This window comes from Spermophilus citellus, assembly GCF_964194105.1.
Source record: "Spermophilus citellus genome assembly, chromosome: 18".
NCBI classification, from domain to species: domain Eukaryota; kingdom Metazoa; phylum Chordata; class Mammalia; order Rodentia; family Sciuridae; genus Spermophilus; species Spermophilus citellus.
The window spans coordinates 20177111-20196406 of record NC_138200.1 but is presented as its reverse complement, the minus strand read 5'-3'; the positions used below and the strand labels follow the sequence as shown (position 1 = coordinate 20196406).

Sequence of the window (19296 nt, the reverse complement as noted above, 5' to 3'; positions counted from 1 at the left end):
AAGAGCTAGTGTTCATTACACTGGGGTTTCATCTTAATGTAACTATTTGATAAAAGTTATCTGTTGATCATACAATGAAGTATTGGTAGGTAAAAAATGTGATCACTGGTTCACAAAGAATTGAATTCCAAGTCAATTCCATTTGACTTTTGCTTCTTTATAAAAATGTGCAAAATGCCAATGATAACATAAAACATCTTTCAAGATCTCCTCCCATCTCAGTGATTCCAGCAGGACTTATTTTTTGATATTTCTCTTAAAGAATTGAAGTACTTTAAATTTTTACTTAAATTAAAATCTGCTATGAAATTTTAGTTATTCTAACTACTATCCATTTACATTGTGACACTTTTGGCTTCAAAGTAAAATTTGATCAATGCTAGTTCATTTCATTTTAGGGGAAATAATAAGATGTAACTAAATTAAAAGTATGGATCTAGCTTTAAATTTGTACGTTTGCTATTTTGTTCAGTGATGCTGCAAATCAACAATCCCTGGGTAAAATGGGAAAATGCACAGTTGACCTGAAACCAGAAACTGCTTACAACTTAATACACACCATTCTGTTTGGATTCTTAGCATTGAGTACCATGAGGTATTTTTGTTTTATCCAATCTATTTGATTTGTTTTTTAATTCATCTGTTCTTTGTGGGTGGAGGGTATTACTGGGAATTTAACCAGGGGTGCTTTACTACTGAGTCACATCCCCAGCCTTTTTTATTTTGGATTTTGAGACAGGATCTTACTGTGTTGCTTAGGGCCTCACTAAGTTACTGAGGCTGGCCTCAAATTGGCTATCATCCTGTCTTAGCCTTCCAAGATGCTAGGATTACAGGCATGTGCTAATGTGCCCAGCTTCATCCATTCTTAACTTAATGTTACTTAGCAATATAATTTGGAAATTAGTAGTCATCCTCATTAATGATTATCATTCCCATAAAATTGTCCTCATGTGTACCTTACTACAAAATATTATTCATAATCAGTTTTTTCTTAATTGGAAATATGTTTTACTCGTGGGATAGTTCCCAGAGGCAGTAGAACTAACCCATGGCAAATGGTTTCTGCATAGCTTTAAGTAAGATGTTCCTGTCACTGACTGTGCAGCTGCCCTTGCAGCTGTCTCCAATCCAGGTGCATACCTGCTGGGAACTGCTGACCTCCTCTGTTTCTGTCCTTTCAGGATGAAGTACCTCTGGACATCTCACATGTGTGTGTTCGCATCATTTGGCTTATGCAGCCCTGAGATTTGGGAGTTGCTTCTGAAGTTGGTCCATCTTTATAACCCAAAGAGGGTCAGTGTTTTCCATTTAATTTTTAATGATTTTTAGTATTTCTTTCATTCCTGTTCTTGGTTTTTCTTCAGTAGTTGCCCATATGTTACTCATGTAAAATGGATACTAAAATTTGAAACTAAGAATAATTGATATTGTAAGAATTTTAAAGGAATTATTTTTTAAGTAACTTGTTAATTTTAATTTTGTTTTTAAAAATCATTAACTTTTCCCCAAAACTATAAGGTAAATATGTTTATTATATAGAAATTGAAGAATTTTAGAAATATACACAAAAGGGGCAATTAAAATTCATCAATAGTCCTCTTATCCAGAATTATAACTTATTATTATAAGGTATTTTCCTCAAAATAATTATTAACAAATGTATTACAATATTTAATAACCTGAAAATGCAGTTTTGAATTGTTCTGCCCTCTCAGTTCACTAGGTGGCAATATGGTAGAAGCTACAACTATCTTTATGAATGATTAAACCCTTAAATTGACTCAGTTTTGCATACAGGAGACTCATGCACCATTATATTATGTTTTTGTTATTTCAAAAGAAGTACATACTTAAAAAGCAAAACCATAAGGCAAAAGTATTCAAAATGCTTGTAATCTAAATAGTGTCTTTCTTATGTAGATATGTATAATGCGATATTCAGTACCAATATTAATACTGCTGTATCTGTGCTACAAGGTAAGACCAATTTTCCTCATTCTTGTCATTAATTTATTTAGCATAAAATTTGCTTTGACTCAATGTATTTTTGTGTTATTTGGCAAATAAAGTGGTCATTGGAGTTTATAAACAATCTCCTTAGTTCTTTATTGCAGTTAGCATTGATGGGAAAACTGATGAGTTTCCCAGATAGTTCTTACTAAGTAAAAATATCATAGCAGAAACTATTAGCACTGGCATTCTAATCTTGATTTTGACTGTTACTGATGCAAATTCTGAAAATAAGACGTTTTCAGACCTATTATGAAATGAATGAAATAGAAAAATTATTTTTTCCTGTTAGCCAATTCATATAGCATAAGAGATTTTTTAAGATCTTATTTTTATCTATTTTAAAATATTTTGTTGGGTTCTAAACTTCGTAAGAGAACTGAAGTTTTAAAATAAATACAGTGTGAGATTAGGCTTTTTAAAAATTTGTTTTCTGTTTTCAATAGGAAGTAGCAAAAATTTTCATATGCTCAGTTGACTAAATTCTGAAACGGTATGAACTGTGCTTCAGATCTGAGAATCCAGTCAGAGGCAAGGATCCTTGATCAGTTTGACTACTTTGGATTCTTTTGTACATCCTTGAGCTTATAGGCTTTGAAGTATCACCAGGGCAAGTAGCACAGATTATTTTATCCAATTGAACTCCTGCCTTCTCTTTAAAGAAAAAAATGCATATTTTTAAAGATTAGATTGTTTTTCAGTTTTCGTTTTAAGTTAGAACAATGGCTTTATCACTCTACTGTCATGAAGGCCCTGATTTGGGAGGGTGGTTAAATGTGGAGATGGGATCCTCCCCAGAGAGGATCACATATAGAAGCTGCTCAGCTTTTGATTGCTTGATTGCTTCTATTTTCATGTCAGATATTGTGAACCAAAGGTTGTAGGCTAAAAATAAATATATTTGATAATCATTGTATTATAAGTATTTTTTTAGTTATGTTCTGTCATTTTCCTATCTATCAGAACATGGACTGTTATAGACAGAGATCTGTGCCAACTGCTAGATGTTGCAAAACATAGAAATAGATTTCTGCCTTCTTGCCTCTGGGAATTTTATTGCTCTGATGTAAATAAGTGAAACTTCTTTAAAATATCTGGAAAGCAACAACTATGTGTTAAACAGTATATGTTTAGTGAGGAGTCAGGTAATGTAATCTTACAAATTGACCTTGAAACTAAAACTCCCTCCTCCTAGAAAAAATCTAGCTCCTCGTCATTCTCATCTCACCTCTGGAGGTGGGTGTGAGCTGTGACTGTCTTGGCCATCAGCTGGAGACACATAGGCTGAGTTCTTTTATGTCTCAGCTACTTACTGATATTTTATAGATTTTTTAATTAAAAAACTATTTAAGGACTTTGGTCTCTTGATTTGATACAGTTGAGGAAGGACATGGTAGAAGAAAGAAATTGTGCTGAGGAACCTTGGCGTAGTTCTCAGACAAGCAGCACCAGCAGCATCTGGGAACTCTTGGAAATGCAGGTGCTTGGGTCACACTCCAGACCTACCGAGTCGGAAGCTCTGCAAGGAGAGTCCAGCAATTGACGTTCTAGCCCTGCAAATGCTGCACATGTCCCACCACGTTTACGAAACCCTGCTGTAGTGTTGTCAGGGTTCTCAACAGTGCACTGTTGACTTTCTGGCAGGATAATTCTGTCATAGGGGGCTGTACTGAGCCTAATAGGATAGTGTGGCACATCCTGCCTTCCACTCAGTGGATGCCAGTAGCACACCCTCCCCACATCACTACCCCCTTACGTTTCCAGGCCTCCCAAGGTGGGAGTGAGCATCAGAATCCCTCTCCTCACTCCTCTTATGAACCCTTGCTAATGAAGAATCAGGGAGGGCACTAGGAAAGCCATTCTCTCCAGGAAATCCATGTACTTCTCCCGGAGTTAAAGGGTTGGTATCGGAGAGAACCCTCCAGAAGCCTGTTGGCCAAGTATCTCTGAGAATAGGCCTTCAGGAGAAATCCCACCACATCCAGCTTTCACTGCATAAAATAGTTGAGATAGTTCTCAAAATTTATGAAACACAGAGTCAGAGAAAAGAAGATGCTATGCATATTAGGAGTTACCCTGAAGCAATCTATTTTCCATCTATTCCAACTATTACAGACTTACATGTAATACAAATTCATGTCTGCCAAAGCCTGAGTTGAGTGTTACCTGACAATTATGATGAGGATTTAAAAATTTGTTTGTAGTGCCAATATTACTTGCTCTCTCTTTAGGATAATTTTATTAAAAGAGAAAAGTAGGTGCTAGTCTCTACTCTGAAGGCTGAATTAATAAAAGCTACTTGGTTTTGATTATTAATTTGATTTGTGGAATCCCAAATAAACTATTGCCATTTATTTTAAAATAGCCTTTAATTATTTAAAAACAGCACTCACCTTCATATTTAAGAAGTTTTCCACAAGACTCTTAGAAGCTTTTAACATTTTTAGCATTGATAACAGCAACTGTAAAACTACAAAAATATCTAATGGCCATTGAATTCACATAGTAAAAGAATTAGAACATTTCATTTAAAAGTCTAGGGTTCTGATTTTCAAATTAATAGGGAAAATAGTTACAGTATTACAAAATGATCATTTGGCCAGTAATTTTTACTACTTGCCTTCCAAAAACTAGCACCAGAAGCGCTGACACGTGGTTTTCCATCCCTAGCCCTTTTCCTGATTCACTCACCCAGGAGACACCATGTGAATGAACAGTAAAAAGTGGCCAAAGATGAGATGGCAGGATAACAAAGTAACAGGCTAAACACAGCCTAGACCAGTCAGGTGCTGCTTTGTTTCTACTGGTGGATCTTAAAATTATCACATTTTCAGTATCATGGAAGCATAAATACATTGTCATTGGTCTTCTCTGCCAATATATGAAATTAATTCTGCAGTTAACCTTAGGATGTGCATAGATGATCAAATCTTTTTAGTCAACCATCATTTGATAAAGCAATTAAGATTTAATTAAATGATTAAATAAACAGACTGTTGTTATTAGATGAGCAGTGGATTCAGAGTCTAATTTTTATATTGTATCTATATAACTTGGAGTCTTAGGTTGACCAAGAGGCACTGGTGGCATAAATAAGGTAGTCAAATACATCAGAATTTCCTAGAGGGTCCTGCTTTTAAATATTCTTTTCCATTGCACTAGTGATTCTGTTAATGTATGTCAAACCATTTGACCATATTTTTAGCACCAAAAATATAATTACAATATTATATAATGACAAGAGGTTCTAGACTGGGGGCAACTTCCAAACTGTGGCTCTGCCACTTGTGACCTGGTCAAGTCAGGTATCTCTCTGAGCCAGTTTCTAGACTTGTAATGAAAAAGAACTCTGATGGCTATGCTTCCTGCTGAATCATCTGTCTCATGGGTTATCATGAAGACAGAAACGAGATTCTGCATTTAAATACATGTTTACAGCTGTAATGTGGTGCTGTCTCCTGTGGACACATTCAACTCTTAAGTGTAGTTTGCAAGATATTAGTTAATTACATTTTTGTAATACACTGTGAACTTTTTCATGGTTGATATTCTTGTCGTAGCAAAGTACTGTTTCACTAGATATTAGCACCACCTACAATAGCATTTCTCCTAGGGTAAAATGAAAGCTCATTTTAAAAATTTGACAACATTTCTGGTCCTGAATGGCCTCATCGCAGGAGAATTTTGTAAACTTTCCTTGGACCTCAGCACCCTGGTGTTGGGAGGGTTGGCTGCAGAGAAGACGCAGTTCTGTGTCACAGCCTCCATGTGACTTAGTCCACAAGCCATGTACAGCTTCTCTTTTTTTCCATTCAATCTTAGTGATAGTTGTGGGTATGGGGGTGGATTTTGTTTTTGTTTTGTTTTGTTTTTAATTTCAGTTCTGGCCAGGAATGATGGATGAGCTCTCCGAGTTGAGAGAATTCTATGACCCAGATACAGTGGAGCTGATGAACTGGATTAAGTAAGAGGAGTTTTTTTAACCTTTAAAATTTCAACTTTTTTAGAGTCACTGTGCATCTCATTTACTTTGGGGGAAGGGGTGGAGGTTTTGTTTTGTTTCGTTTTGTTTGTTTTTTCTTAATCTAATTGTGAGGAAACATTCATTTTTATTAATTTTTTTTCTTTAAAACTCTGTATCTGGAAATAACTATTTCCATTCAAGAAATATTCTCTCCAACAGGATCAGAAAACAAATTTCTTTCAAACACTGACAGAAATCAGAGTAAAATTTTTACTTATGTTAAAACTTAAGAGTTTTCTACTCTTTGCCAATTTTGCCTTTATTGTTTCGCTTTAATATCATTCAAATTCTGGTAATGGTGACGCTTGAAAGTATTCTTTCCTTGTTAATTATTTTAAAGTTATAGTATAAACTACCATTCATTAGAATCATAATAGCTCATTGCAGATTTAATTTTCACTGATCCATGAGCCTCAGGAGAATTTTAAATACAAAAACGGGGGCTCTTCCTCTCTTGAAGATAAAATACTTTAGCATTATATTGTTTCTTATTTTTACTGCATTTGGTTGGTTTGCCTCAGCCTTGAGCCTCAGAGTGAAATCCATGTATTTCAAAGCTTTGTTCATGAAACCTGACTCCCACAAGCAAAAATAAACTTTTCTACCCTGACCTGCATTTCTGTACACTGTAATACTGTATCTCTCTACTTTATAACCAAAAAGCAGCAGTGTGATTACTCACAGGTAAATAGACATTGCAAATCTTGTGTGACATATTCTGAAGGCATTGGCCCTGTTGTCTCCATCACTTTGAATTTTAGTAGCCGTATTGGCACTTGCTCATGACTAATGTTTACTAACCAGTACAGTTTAGTGCTGCTTGTGTATTAAGAGATGGTAAATGTTTGATAGCTGAGGTCTCTTGAGTGCAATGCATGGATTTTATAGAGATTTATGTCTAAAATATATATGTGGCTTTGGTCCCAGTGTAGGACCGGGTTTGTCTAGATGCAATGAGTGTAATTTTTCACATATTTCTAGTGCTGAGAGTGGTACTCGGTGCTGGGTCTTTATTTATTTATTTAATTTTAAATCATGGCAGACAATTATAGAGTAAATAATTCCTTCAGTATTTATTGTATGTGAGGAAGAAAGATTATTCCATATAAAAGAAAGCTAATTACTTTTGCATTAACTGTAGTCAACTGGGAATTTACGATACATGCATCTGAAGGTGAGACTGATATTTTATATTTTTAAGATTATACCTTTGGAATTAATGCTACAGGGCATCCACTTGTGGTAGCATCCTGAAGATGGTGGAGCTTCCAGATCTGCCTGGATTAGCATCATAAGCTTCCCTACTTGCATTTCCCAATTCAGAAATTATAAAATTACGGAATCATTAAAAATGTATTCTAGCAGAGCCACAGTTTGTCTTTGGCTGTCTCAAACTGGATGTGCTTATTTGTTGTACCTTTATTTTTATGCTTTTTCTCCAGGAAAATCAAAATAACATTCCTGGCTCTGAAAAATTGTGGGTGTGAAATTATTCAGGTGTGAAGGTGGCAGCCCTTAATCTATTATTCCTCCCTGTTGGGGGCGTGGTCTTTGCACCTGAGATTCTCCTTGGCCCAGCAGCTCCTCTCCCTGAGTAGTGAGTGCCCTGGTAGACAGACCCCTTTGTCTTTTGGTTGGTTGGTGTTTTCTTTCTCTAAAACTGAAAGATTTAGATTGTTCTAAAAAAATTGGCTCCATTGTCATCTAATCTTGCCTGTTTTCCCCTAAAATTCTTCAAATCTAAATTATCATTTTTGTAAAAATAGCTGCTAGGCATGTTTGTAAAATAAGCTTAAGTGATGATGAATGTATGCCAAAATAGGGTCTATTTAGACACAAAATATGTTTGTTTAAATCAACATTCAAATCAGCTCTTGTCCGTAGGCTTGCTTTCCAAACACAAGGGAATGTATTTAATATTCTTTTAACCTCTCTGGTTTATTCTATCTTTGAAACATAAAATATGATCTTCAACTTAACTTTACTAATTTGACGGACACACTGCGTCCATGTTATTCGCTGTGGCCAGGCGCAGTGGCACATGCCTGTAATCCCCATGGCTAAGGGGTGGGCGTGAGGTAGGAGGATCACTAGTTCAAAGCCAACCTCAGCAACTTAGCAAGGCCCTAAACAATTTAATGAGATCCTGTCCCAAAAATAAAAATAAAAAAGGGATGTGGCTCAGTGGTTAAGTGCCCCTGGATTCAACTCCTGGTACAAAAAAAAAAAAAAAAAGTCTGAACTGCACTAAAGGAAGGGCAACAATCCAAGGATACACAGTGTGGGTCTAAAAGCAGCTCCAGACACCTGGGGGGACCCAGACCTGTCGGCAAGGGATGCCTCAGTCCTCACCATCCTGTCTTCTCTGTCTTAAGCCAAAGTTTGCACACTCAGATGTCAGTCCTTTGTCAGGGCAGTCATGATGGCATCTCTCCAGGCCAGCATTACAGGAGGCCTCCGGATGACTGCCTCAGGGTGACCTACAGAATTTCTAAGGGATACCTCAAGTGACCCCCCCCCCTCCCATTTTGGCACAGGGTGATTCTTGGGGAGTATTGAGAAGAAACTTACCATCTCCCAGGCTTTGTACCTTGTAAACCACACACCATGTCAGGCTTCTCTATTGTGCTCCAAGGCCACTGAGCTGTGGTTCAAGGCATGGACTCTTGGGGGCTTCTCTGCTGCTGAGGTAGATTGAAAAATGCCATAGCTTCAGCTGAAGCCCAGGTAGTTATTTTCTTTTCCTTTTGAGGTTATAACCTTTTAGAGGTAAAGAGAGAAATTCAAGGGAAAACAAAGTATGTTACTTTAGGATCTCACTTATGAGAGGGGCCATACAAACAGGACTGGATTTCTGTGAAAGTCTTGAAGGCCTTGTAGTGTTTTCACGGTTTTACAGTCACTCAATTATTAACACAATCCAACAGATACTTATTGAGCACCAAAGGTGTACATACAGGACATTATATTGAAGGTGTAAACATTGAAAGGCCATCCGCTCTAACTGCCTCTTCGCTGCAGTAAGCAATAAACTTTCTCTCAACATTATCTCTTTGTTCTTCTCTTCCACTCTCCACTCCATTTTATGATTTTTCAAGGCTTAACAGGTTTAGTGGGAAAATGTTTTTAGAGTCCCAGTTTTTGTCAGAGGAAATGTTGTTTTATGCTTTCCTGTCCAGTTCTCTAAAGGAGTGGAGATTTAGGTTTAAAACCAAAAATATTTCTGTACTAAATTTCTGTTTTACAAGAATACTGTAAATTCTTAGAAATTTTTTCATTGGTGCAGAATAATTATACAAAATAGTGGGTTCACTGTGGTGCTTTAATTAAAGTCATTTTAATCCTTGAGGATTTTGATGGGAGTGGGCCCCCAGGTACAATAACTCACTTTCCCTGTAGTCACCTGGCTGGCTCACACCCAAGCACAGGGAAATGCAGATGTTCATATTTGCCCTCATTGCTGGTAATGTTTCTGGGGACAAAAGTAAGATACCTGGATTTTTTTGCCTTCTCCAGTATCTCAGCAAAAACCAGGCGGCACTCAGCAGGACCAAATACATAACAGCCTGGTGCATGCCACATTCCTTGTGTCCTGAGAGTCTCATTTTTGGTTCCTGAAAGTTTTCTTTGATGTAGTGAATTAATATAGAGAGATCTGAATATTTTGATGTATGTCATTTTGACTTCTTGGCTTTAGAAGATTTTCACTAGAAATACTCTGTTTCCATAATGAATCCTGTATGCACAGTATTTTCTCAATGGGACTGAAAAAATGCAGAAATTTAATCAAAGTATTTAATCAAAGTAGAAAGAATTACTGTATATTTTAAAGATGAGGTGGGCTAAGTCCAGAATTTAAGTGCCTATAAACCTCCTTGATGTTCAATGAATCATTTTTGGTATTTGCATAATTCTATAAATTTTTGAAGTGTAGATAAAGCAAACGTTCACACGTGATATTATAATGCTCAGTTTACCCATTAGTTCAACAGTAATTAACTTGTTGAAGCCTAGAGCTTCAAAAATAAATGAGATTATTTGTTCAAAATGCCATCAGGTCTTCCTAGAATGACATTTAAATTATATAATGTAAATCCATTTGACCTGTGAGTCCTTGTCATTATTTAGTGACATTTCTTACAGAATAAATTGTTTGCAGGTTGGGCAGCCTGCTATGGAGCTTGGCAGAGAGCTATAAAAACAAATTATCCTTTCATTTTATACATCATTTGTTCAAACATTTGTAAAAATTGCTTTGTTTTTCTATAATAGAGAAGTGTCATTCAATGGTTAAAAGCACATTAGCTATTTTAGATACAGACCACAGACTATATCAGGTGCAAGTGTCTGTAAAGGGAGAATGCCTATCTTCAGATCTGTCATTGTGCATATTTTAAGTTAAGGACAAAGAATCCATTCTCCCTTTGCCTGTGGATTTCACCACAAAAAAAATATATAAAATGCAACAAATGTAGACTTTTTTTAAAGTTTAGAAAATGTGTGATTATTCTTTGTCTTTTTTACTGTGCTTGTTGCTTTGACTTTTGCAGTTGCTTTACCAGTAAAGTTAAATATTTAAAGTAGCAGTGAAATAACCCAGATTTACCATGAGCCCAGCACATAAAACCAGATCAAACCGAATACAGTGAATAAACGTCATCTCTGCTATCCTCGGACGTCAATAGTTTTCAAACAAGCATTATTTCTAATTCATTTTCTAGGCCTTAGAGTATTTCATTTTTACTATTTTAAAATAAAACCAAGGGCTGCAGTAAAACTGTATGTTAACAACCCAGAGATTGCTGCACTAGCCGTTTTAAACAGATAGCATTTCTTTTAGACTTTTGAACTTTTTGCTATTAAGACCAAACATTTAAGACATGCTACAATCTAATGTGTTTTCCGTTGTTTTCTCAATTCCTCTATGCAGTTATGGCAGCTCCTTACTCTGCCTGCTGATGGTCTGCTGCTGCCTCAGGGGCTGCACCTGCTAGGGGCTCAGGGGAGGGGATTGCTCAGGTGCAGGTAGGGCATACTGAAGAGATCCTGTTTAATGTCTGATGTGTTCAGACCCCAGCAGAGTTGAAAGCTCCCAATAAGCATTAGTATGTAAGCAGTAGACTAATTTCTGGTGTATTTTGAAACATTTGCTGTAGTGGGCTGCGCCTGACTCTCTTAACCAGCTTTTCAAAGACAGGTTGTCAGCTGAGCACATAGTGGGCCCTCAGTAATATGTTTTGAATGAATAGAGAATAAGCACACAGCTCAGGACTTCTGACACTCAAACGTTTGTGAACTCTGTCCTTCATCAGGAGTTATGATTATGGTTCAGGAAGCAGGCTGAAACCTTGGTCATTAACTGTGAATAGATAAGAGGGTCCGTCATCTGTCTCTGCCATAATTAGGAAATGCACAGTATGAACAGGTCTTTGCATCTTCTTGGTACTGATTCCTGTTATATATTCCAAATGGTAATGCCCAAACAGGCTAATGGTTTGAATAGAGGTTGGAAGTTCAGCTGTTGGATGTGTCTTTTGTATGGAAAGACCAGCCTGGCATCTTGAGGCAGTGAAACTGTAGAAGCCAGAACTGTTTGCCTGTTAGCTCTCACCTCTGCCTTCTGCTCTGCCAGACATAGAAACCAGGCTCATTTTCTTCTTACATTCTTAATCTGTCCAGTTCGAGGACCATCCACATTTTGGCATTAATACATAATGTTGACTATGTGATTTATTGCAGCAGAATGGCTTATGCCAGTTGAGAGTTTTCAGAAGGAAAGAATGGCTTGGAAATGGCTTGGAAAAATGATGGCTCTTTTTAAAATTCATATTTGTTCATATTTATCCTCTTTAGCAATTATGATACACTGTAAATGAGAGTGACGTTGTAGATAAGGCCCAGAATAAGTGTTTAGTAGGTATTGAGTAAAATGGAATTTCTGTAAGACCTTTCACAAGCACTGTGTACCTTCTCATGTTTTTATTTAAACCACCCTATTACTCTGACCACGTGGGACAAGTGTCAAAGACTCCCTGTAAATTGTTGTGAGGGGGGACAGAGCATAGATCTATTTGTTCTTGTGTTCCTGGGTCTCACTGTCAGAATGATGACAACCTATCAAATACAGCCAAGCTCACGCACAACTTTTTTCTGTTGGAATCCACATTCTAGACTCTGGCATGGGTGAGGGAAAATGCAGATTATGTGTCATTCCTTGTGTGCTCATTGTAATTCCATCTACTTCTTTTCCTCACTTAAGAAGGCTTATTGGAATGCAAGTGAAAGAGAGTGTCATAGTTAGAGAGAAAATCTTGAATTTTTCAAAAAGTAAATTATTTGTACATGTCATCATTTGAATTGTAGGATGTCTTCCTCATAGACATCCAAAGGCCTTTGTTGGATGGCATTCATGCAGTAGTTTTAGCATTAATTTGGAATAAATAGAACATCCTGGTGGGATATATGAATATGATGAGGCGTCTCTTAGAAACCTCAGCAGCAGAGCAAGTTTCATGCTTTGCTCACCAAAACCTTGAGAGCAGACTCTCCTATTGCTTTTTCTGCAGAGGTGGTTGAGTTTGAATGGCTTCAGATAGACTCCTCAAAACTCTATCGCATTAGCTCAGTTCAGCAGACATAGACTCCTTTTGTTAACATAAGACAGATAAACATACCTTGCAACATTCCTAGTGGGCTTCTATGGGAAATTCGGCACTAGAGAGAATGCCTAGAAGAGCTGTTTGTGTTTTTCATGGTGAAAAACAACACTACTTCATTGGTTTGCAGGTTTCCAAAAAATGGAAGGAAATTAAATGGTCTGTACTAAGATTATTTTTTCCTGGGTTGCAGGAGAGGAAAAATGCTTTCACTGTGTTTTGGGAATCTTTCCTTGATCCTCCATCATTGGCCCTCAACCCCACTACCCTAAGGGAGGCAAAGAATCATAGCTTGGTGGTAATTGGAAAGCGAGATTGTGATATAATATAAGGTCTCCTAAATGCATATAGTTTTAATCAGAACTAAACAAAAGGAATGATTCCACATCAGAAATTGTGTACATCCCCATACTGATTGGTAAAATATTTGCTATTTCAGAATCTTCTTTCCATGTTTTCCTTTTAATTATGTTTTTTTCTTTTAAAGTAATTCATAATAATATCTCAGATCTTCTGGCTTTCTAGTTTGTTTATTTTAGGCAGCCCATTAGTGACATTTAATATAAAAAACAATGGCAATCTTCTGAGTTCTTTTTGTTAGAATCTGCCTCCTTGGTACAGGAGCAGAAGAGAAGAGAACTATGGATTTTAGCCCAGAAACCTCAGACTCAGGAGATATCTGCCTTCCTCCTGAGACAATTCATCATAAAAGTAAACCCATCAAAGCAGAAAGTCAGACGCTTCTTGACCATTGTTCTAGTGAACAGTCAAGAACGGATATGAAAGTTAATGTGAGATGGATGGCGTGCAAATCAGAACATAGGCCATGCCCAATCTTACACTTCCTAGCAGAACTAGGTGATTCTGAGAGTGTGGTACTGTCTTCTTGGATGTTTTCAAGGAAATCTTAGCAGTGGAGTTAATTCTGACTCTTAATATTTTAGTTCTCACACTCCAAGGAAGGCTGTGTTTGCTGGAAGCATGCAGTTGCTGGCCGGAGTCAAGCTGTGCACGGGCAGGACCTTAACCAACCACCCGCACTATGAAGACAACAGCCTGAGGGAGCGAACCAAAGCGGTAAGGCCCGTCTTAACCTTTGCCCACTGCTTGTGGACAGTCAAGGCCCAGGCTACCCATGTTGGTAAAGGTTCACATAAGGAACTGGGGCTTGGTCTCGTGTTCTGGACTTCAGCCTGCTCCCATCTGCTAAAGGCTGTTCAGGGTGCCCAGAAAGGCACTGCACACCTGTAATCCCAGCAACTCAGAAGGCTGAGGCTGGAGGATGGCAAGTTCAAGACTAACTACAGTAATTTAGCGAGGCCCTAAGTTACTTAGCGAAACCATGTCCCAAAATAAAGCATAAAAGGAGCTGAGGATGTGGCTCAGTGGTCAAGTCCCCTGGGTCAGTAATCCCCAAAATGGATGGATAGATGGATGAATGAATGAATTGGTAGGCAGGTAGGTAGATAGATAGATAGACAGATAAATAGAGGCAGTTTAGGAGGCTACATGCTCCTCTCACAGGGATAGCTGAGAAGATAAATGGCCTGGGATGTGCAGAAGAGATGGTTTAGGACAAAGCACTCAAGAGTTTTGAGTTGGGGAGGGAAGGAAAGGAGTGGAGGCATACTGGTCACAGTTTTATAAACCATTTTAAGGGCTGTTTTCTAATATGTGGTGTTATTGTTGTTGCTCTTTTTAAAATAAATAATGCTAACTACATAGTTCAAAGTTCAGGACATATAAAGGGGAATAAGTGAAAAGTTTCCCTCTCATCCCTGTATTCCAGCTACTAGTGCCCCTCCCCTGAAGCAAATAATGTGGCTCGATTCTTGGGTATCCTCCCTAAGGTATTTTACTAATATACCAACAATCTTATATATATATTGCGTGCATAATATATATTGTGTGTGTATTTAAAATAAAGGAGCTGTCAATTTGCTAATATAGAATGATCTCCAAAATATATTGTCAAAAAAGCAAGGTGTTCTTTGTTCCTTCTCTGTTTAAAAAAAAGAATGCATTTGAATATATGTGTATATGTATACGTGTATGCATATTTTAAGAATATGAATATATGCATACATATATTCCTCCTTTTTTCCTTAAAAAAAGGAACCATATTACACCTTGCTTTTTTCTTTATTTTACTTATTTATTTTTTGCTTTTTTTGTGGTACTTTGGATTGAACCCAGAGACACTTGACTACTGATCTACATCTCCAGCCCCACCTCCTTTTTTCCCCCTTACTTTGTGAGAGGGTTCCACTAATTTTCTGAGGCTGACCTCAAACTTGGGATCCTCCTGCCTCAACCTCTGAAGTTGCTAGAAGTTGTGCCCAGCACACCTTGCATTTTCAACACTATTTTGGAGCTCATTCTATATCAGCATATTAACAGCTTCCTTGTTTTTGTTAAAGCTACATAATACTTTATGTGGATGTAGCAATTTTTATTTAACTATTGGCCATTTTCCTGTCTTTTTGCAATCCTATACAGTGCTCCAAATAATAAGCTTAGATATGCATATTTGCATCTGTACATCAGATTCTTAGATGTGTAATCACTAAGCCAATGGGTATAGGCATCTGTAATTTAGATAGCTAGATATTATCAAGTCACCCCCCGACAGGTTATATCAATTTACATTCTAGTTAACAATGCAGTAGGATACCTCTTACCCTTCCCTAGTCCTCATCAGCAAGGTTTCAAACTTTTTAATGTTTCATATTTGTCATTTCTCAATGTTACTAGTTGAGTCTTATTTTTAGGTGAGATATAACTAGCTTTAACGCAAATTATTTTTACTAAATCCCCTATTTTTAGGGGAAATTATCTGAACTTAGACTCCTGCTAAAATGGGAATTTTTCAAATGGCCCTAGTGTTCCAGACAGCTCCAGGTTCAGAAGAAGAATGAAATGTTCAGTCAGAGGTAGCCTAGGCTGTGTAGGCTGGAGAGCCATAGAAAGACCGGTCCTTTTGTGTACTGCCCCTGCAAAGAGACACCACGTGCTATGCCCTGATAACTGACCTCCTGCAAGTCTTGGTGCTTGTCCTTAGTCGTGACCTTCACATGCATGGAACACCTCCATCTGAGCCCTTGTGCTAGACTGAGGGGTGGCCAACCTAAGTTTTCATAAGAGCAGCAGCTCACCTCCCTACCATTTCACCTCTCCATGTGAACATCCTGAATCAGGCCCTCACACCCAGTCCCATAAGTCAGGGCTCCTAACAGGAAATTGGGTGATAACAAAGGAAGCAGCGTCTCTCTTAAGACCTTCACACACACTCTGCCCCGCCACACAACCTCTTCCCAATGCCGGGTCTCAGAACACAAGACACCAAAGAGTGTGTGCATTCACTTGGGGCCCTTGGCACTGGGAGTGAATTCCCAGGGGCTGCAGGTTACTCATGCTCCAGGGAAGGATGAGAGGTGGAGGTGGATGTCAGTGTCTCCTAGTCAAGGGAGAAGCAGCATAGCAGCAGTTGCTTCCATGACCTAGGACCAGGGACCCCATTCAGGGGTCCTTTTTCCCACCTGCCATCATCAGAAGCTGGCTCTCCTCCTTACCAACACATATTTATCTTATTTCCTGTGTTGTTGTTATTACCTTGATGAAGCATTCTTAGACATGGCATCTACTGATGAATGTATTCATAACTTGAAATAATACATTCCAAATTCAAGTGTATTTGGTGTCTGAATCTCAATGTATTCAGCATGACTCACTCTCCCTCTGTAAATAATTACAGTATTCTTTTAGCCATTCCCACATATACAACATTCCAGCACTGCAGATAAGTGATAGTTGGGGCAGCAGGTGGGAGACCTGTGTGTTTAGGTCTTAGCTCACCCCCTTATGGGGGTTACTTCATATTTCTCAATTAACTCTCAGGTAATTAAGATGTATTTTGCCATATTCCATTTTTATCTCATTTTGAAGGTTTATCAGATATATGCAAAGAGGTCCCCAGAGGACGTGCATGCCCTTCTAAGGTCCTTCGGCACTGACTACATAATCCTGGAAGACAGCATATGCTATGAACGCAGGCACCACCGGGGCTGCCGGCTGCGGGACCTGCTTGACGTCGCCAATGGACACGTGAGCATGTCACCTCCTCACATGCAGGGAATCTCTCAGAGGGGTGGGATTCCAATATAAATCCTAAGCAATGTAAATCTTTTTATAATTTAAATTCATATAGACTAGCGTCCCCTTATATATCCACAAGAATTATATTTATATGCATTCTACAGAATTCTCTGCCCTGGCACTTTTGTGACTGCCACAGGAGCTGGGCAAGGGGAGAGAGCAGCTCTGAGGTCCCCGATTCTGTGTTTAACAGTAACTCTGCTTTTGGCTGGTTTGCATGATGAAGCTCTGTTTCTAAGAGCTTCCTGCTGAAAACAAAACTTCAAACTTCAAAACACTGCTCCAAAGCATCATGTTAGTTCCTCCATGAATGAGTGGTGGTGGTCCATTCTTACTGTTCTTTCTGCCTGCCCTGGGACATATTCTCTTTCTTCAGATAGACATTGCAAAAAGGGCCAGGCATGTAGCCCATACCTTTAAATCCCAGTGGCTCAAGAGGCTGAGGCAGGAGGATTGCGAGTTAAAGGCCAGCCTCGGCAACACCATGGCACTAAGCAACTCAGTGGGACCCTGTCTCTAAATAAAGTACAAAATAGGGCTGGGGATGTGGCTCAGTGGTCGAGTGCCCCTGGGTTCAATCCCTTGTACCTGCCCCCCCCCGCCCAAAAAAAAATTACAAAAAGGCAAATTGTGCTCCTTTAGTCTTAACAGCTCTGAGCTCTGTGTGCCAGCAGCTCTTAGTTCTATCCCAGCCACTCTCAGGAGCTGGAGCTAACAGCTTCTCACAGCCCTCTGCAGTCAGAGCTAACAGCTCCCAACAGCTCTTCCACAGCTCTCTGGCTGCTAGCTGTTCTCAGGGCTGGCAGCCCTATTTCTACTGTAGATAGAAATCATGAATAGGCAAAATAAAACTAAGCCAGACCATTGTGGCTTATGCTGTAGCACAAAAGGGGCAGCGAAGGAACAGGACTTCCAGACAGGCCCAGTGAGGCTGAGAGGTACACAGTCTCCTGCCCACTAATTGCAGGATTTCTGTGCCATCATGCCAGTCTGCAAAGGCTGGCCTGTCCTGGCTGTCATGGATGTCATCACTCACAGACCCAAGTGATGACATCTGAAGTAGATGCATGGTAGGCAGAGACAGAGCCATTCCAGGGCACAGGTCTCGTGGGGTGGTTTAGGACAGCTGTAGCAACCAAAGCAACATCTTCCGAAGCCATCAGGAGTATCGGAGTGGCTGTAATGTTCACAATAACAGGTCAGCTCAACTGTTGAAGGGGAAGCTGCTTGATTGACAGCCCCCACAGTTTCCACAGAAGCAATGAGACTGAAGTCATAGCTGCTGTCACCTCCAGTGACACTTTAGGAGCAGTGATAGTATTGACAATCACCCAGCTCCAAGTCATGTGGATGATAGCAGGAGCCCTCAATCTCTACCCAACCTAGCCTACTTTTTAGTGTCTCTAGAGTGGGCACCCAGGGGAGCTGTCAGCAAAACATTAGGAACATTGAAAGATACAGGAGTGGTCCAAAGCCTGGTGCGGCAGGGCATGGCATGGTTGCCTCAGCAGCCACAGACACCCACTGCTTTCTTCCCTGAACCTTCCTGGCAGGCGGGCAACTGGTGCTGGCACTGCAGTTGGTGCAGTCTCAGCCCCAGTCTTTGCCCTACCTTCATCTCCCTTTGTTCCACCAAGCAAAGCAGCGAGGCATGGGAAAGGGTCGAGATGTTAGGACCTCAGAGGCCTCCTGCCACCAGCCCGGCCAGAAAAGAAAAATAAAAGCAAAAAGCTAGTTCCCTTTGAAAGAGGTCAGGCCCTCCTGTTCCACCTCGGTCTGCATATGAGAACAGCCATGGAGATAACTTTCTGTACCTTGCTGCACTCCAGAGAGATGGCAAACGGTGTCTGCCTTCTACCTCCAAGGAAAACATACTTGGAGCTGTGCTGGGTCTCAAGCAGAGCCAACAGAATTTTCTCCTTTTGTGGGAGAGTGGTGTCTGCCATAACTGTTGTGTAAAAGCAGCTGTTTATAAATAAATGGGACCAAATGATAGACCTCTAAATTTGGGGAAAAAAAAACACTTTACTGTACAGAATATGAAATTCAGATTTTGCCCAAAATAAATAATAGCAGCTAGCCTGAATTCAAAGGTGATACAGATTAAAGACATGCATTTGAATTTTGCTTTGTGTGTAACTTATTCTTAGTAATCCTTCTGACAAGTTAAAGAGAATATTGATTTTAGTAGAAATCTGTATTTCATTTTTGTGAGAGAAGCTGTATAGTACCTATCTAAGAACAAGGAGATCCAAGTTCTAGTCCTGACTTTGCCATTATTGGTGATCATTGTGGGATACAACTCTTCTTATCTGCCTTAGTTTATACTTTCAAAGGGGGAGAAGTCTGGACTCCCCCTCTGAAAGTATAAACTAAGGTGGATAAGAAGAGTGATCTCTAAGTAGCCATTGACATTGAGATAATAGTTTCACTAACAAATCATCCGTA

The 19296-nt window shown here is 39.0% G+C and overlaps 1 protein-coding gene across 2 annotated transcripts in view; it reads left to right on the top strand.

Moving 5' to 3' along the window:
- Window positions 1-19296, top strand: part of DPY19L3 (dpy-19 like C-mannosyltransferase 3) — an 81625-nt gene that overhangs the window by 58171 nt on the left and 4158 nt on the right. For both annotated transcript variants that reach the window (XM_081274490.1, XM_081274491.1), the window contains exons 13-18: window positions 473-595; window positions 1185-1296; window positions 1924-1980; window positions 5895-5977; window positions 13638-13770; window positions 16639-16797. In XM_081274490.1, the coding sequence (XP_081130616.1) occupies window positions 473-595; window positions 1185-1296; window positions 1924-1980; window positions 5895-5977; window positions 13638-13770; window positions 16639-16797 (667 nt within the window). The remainder of the gene's footprint in view (window positions 1-472; window positions 596-1184; window positions 1297-1923; window positions 1981-5894; window positions 5978-13637; window positions 13771-16638; window positions 16798-19296) is intronic.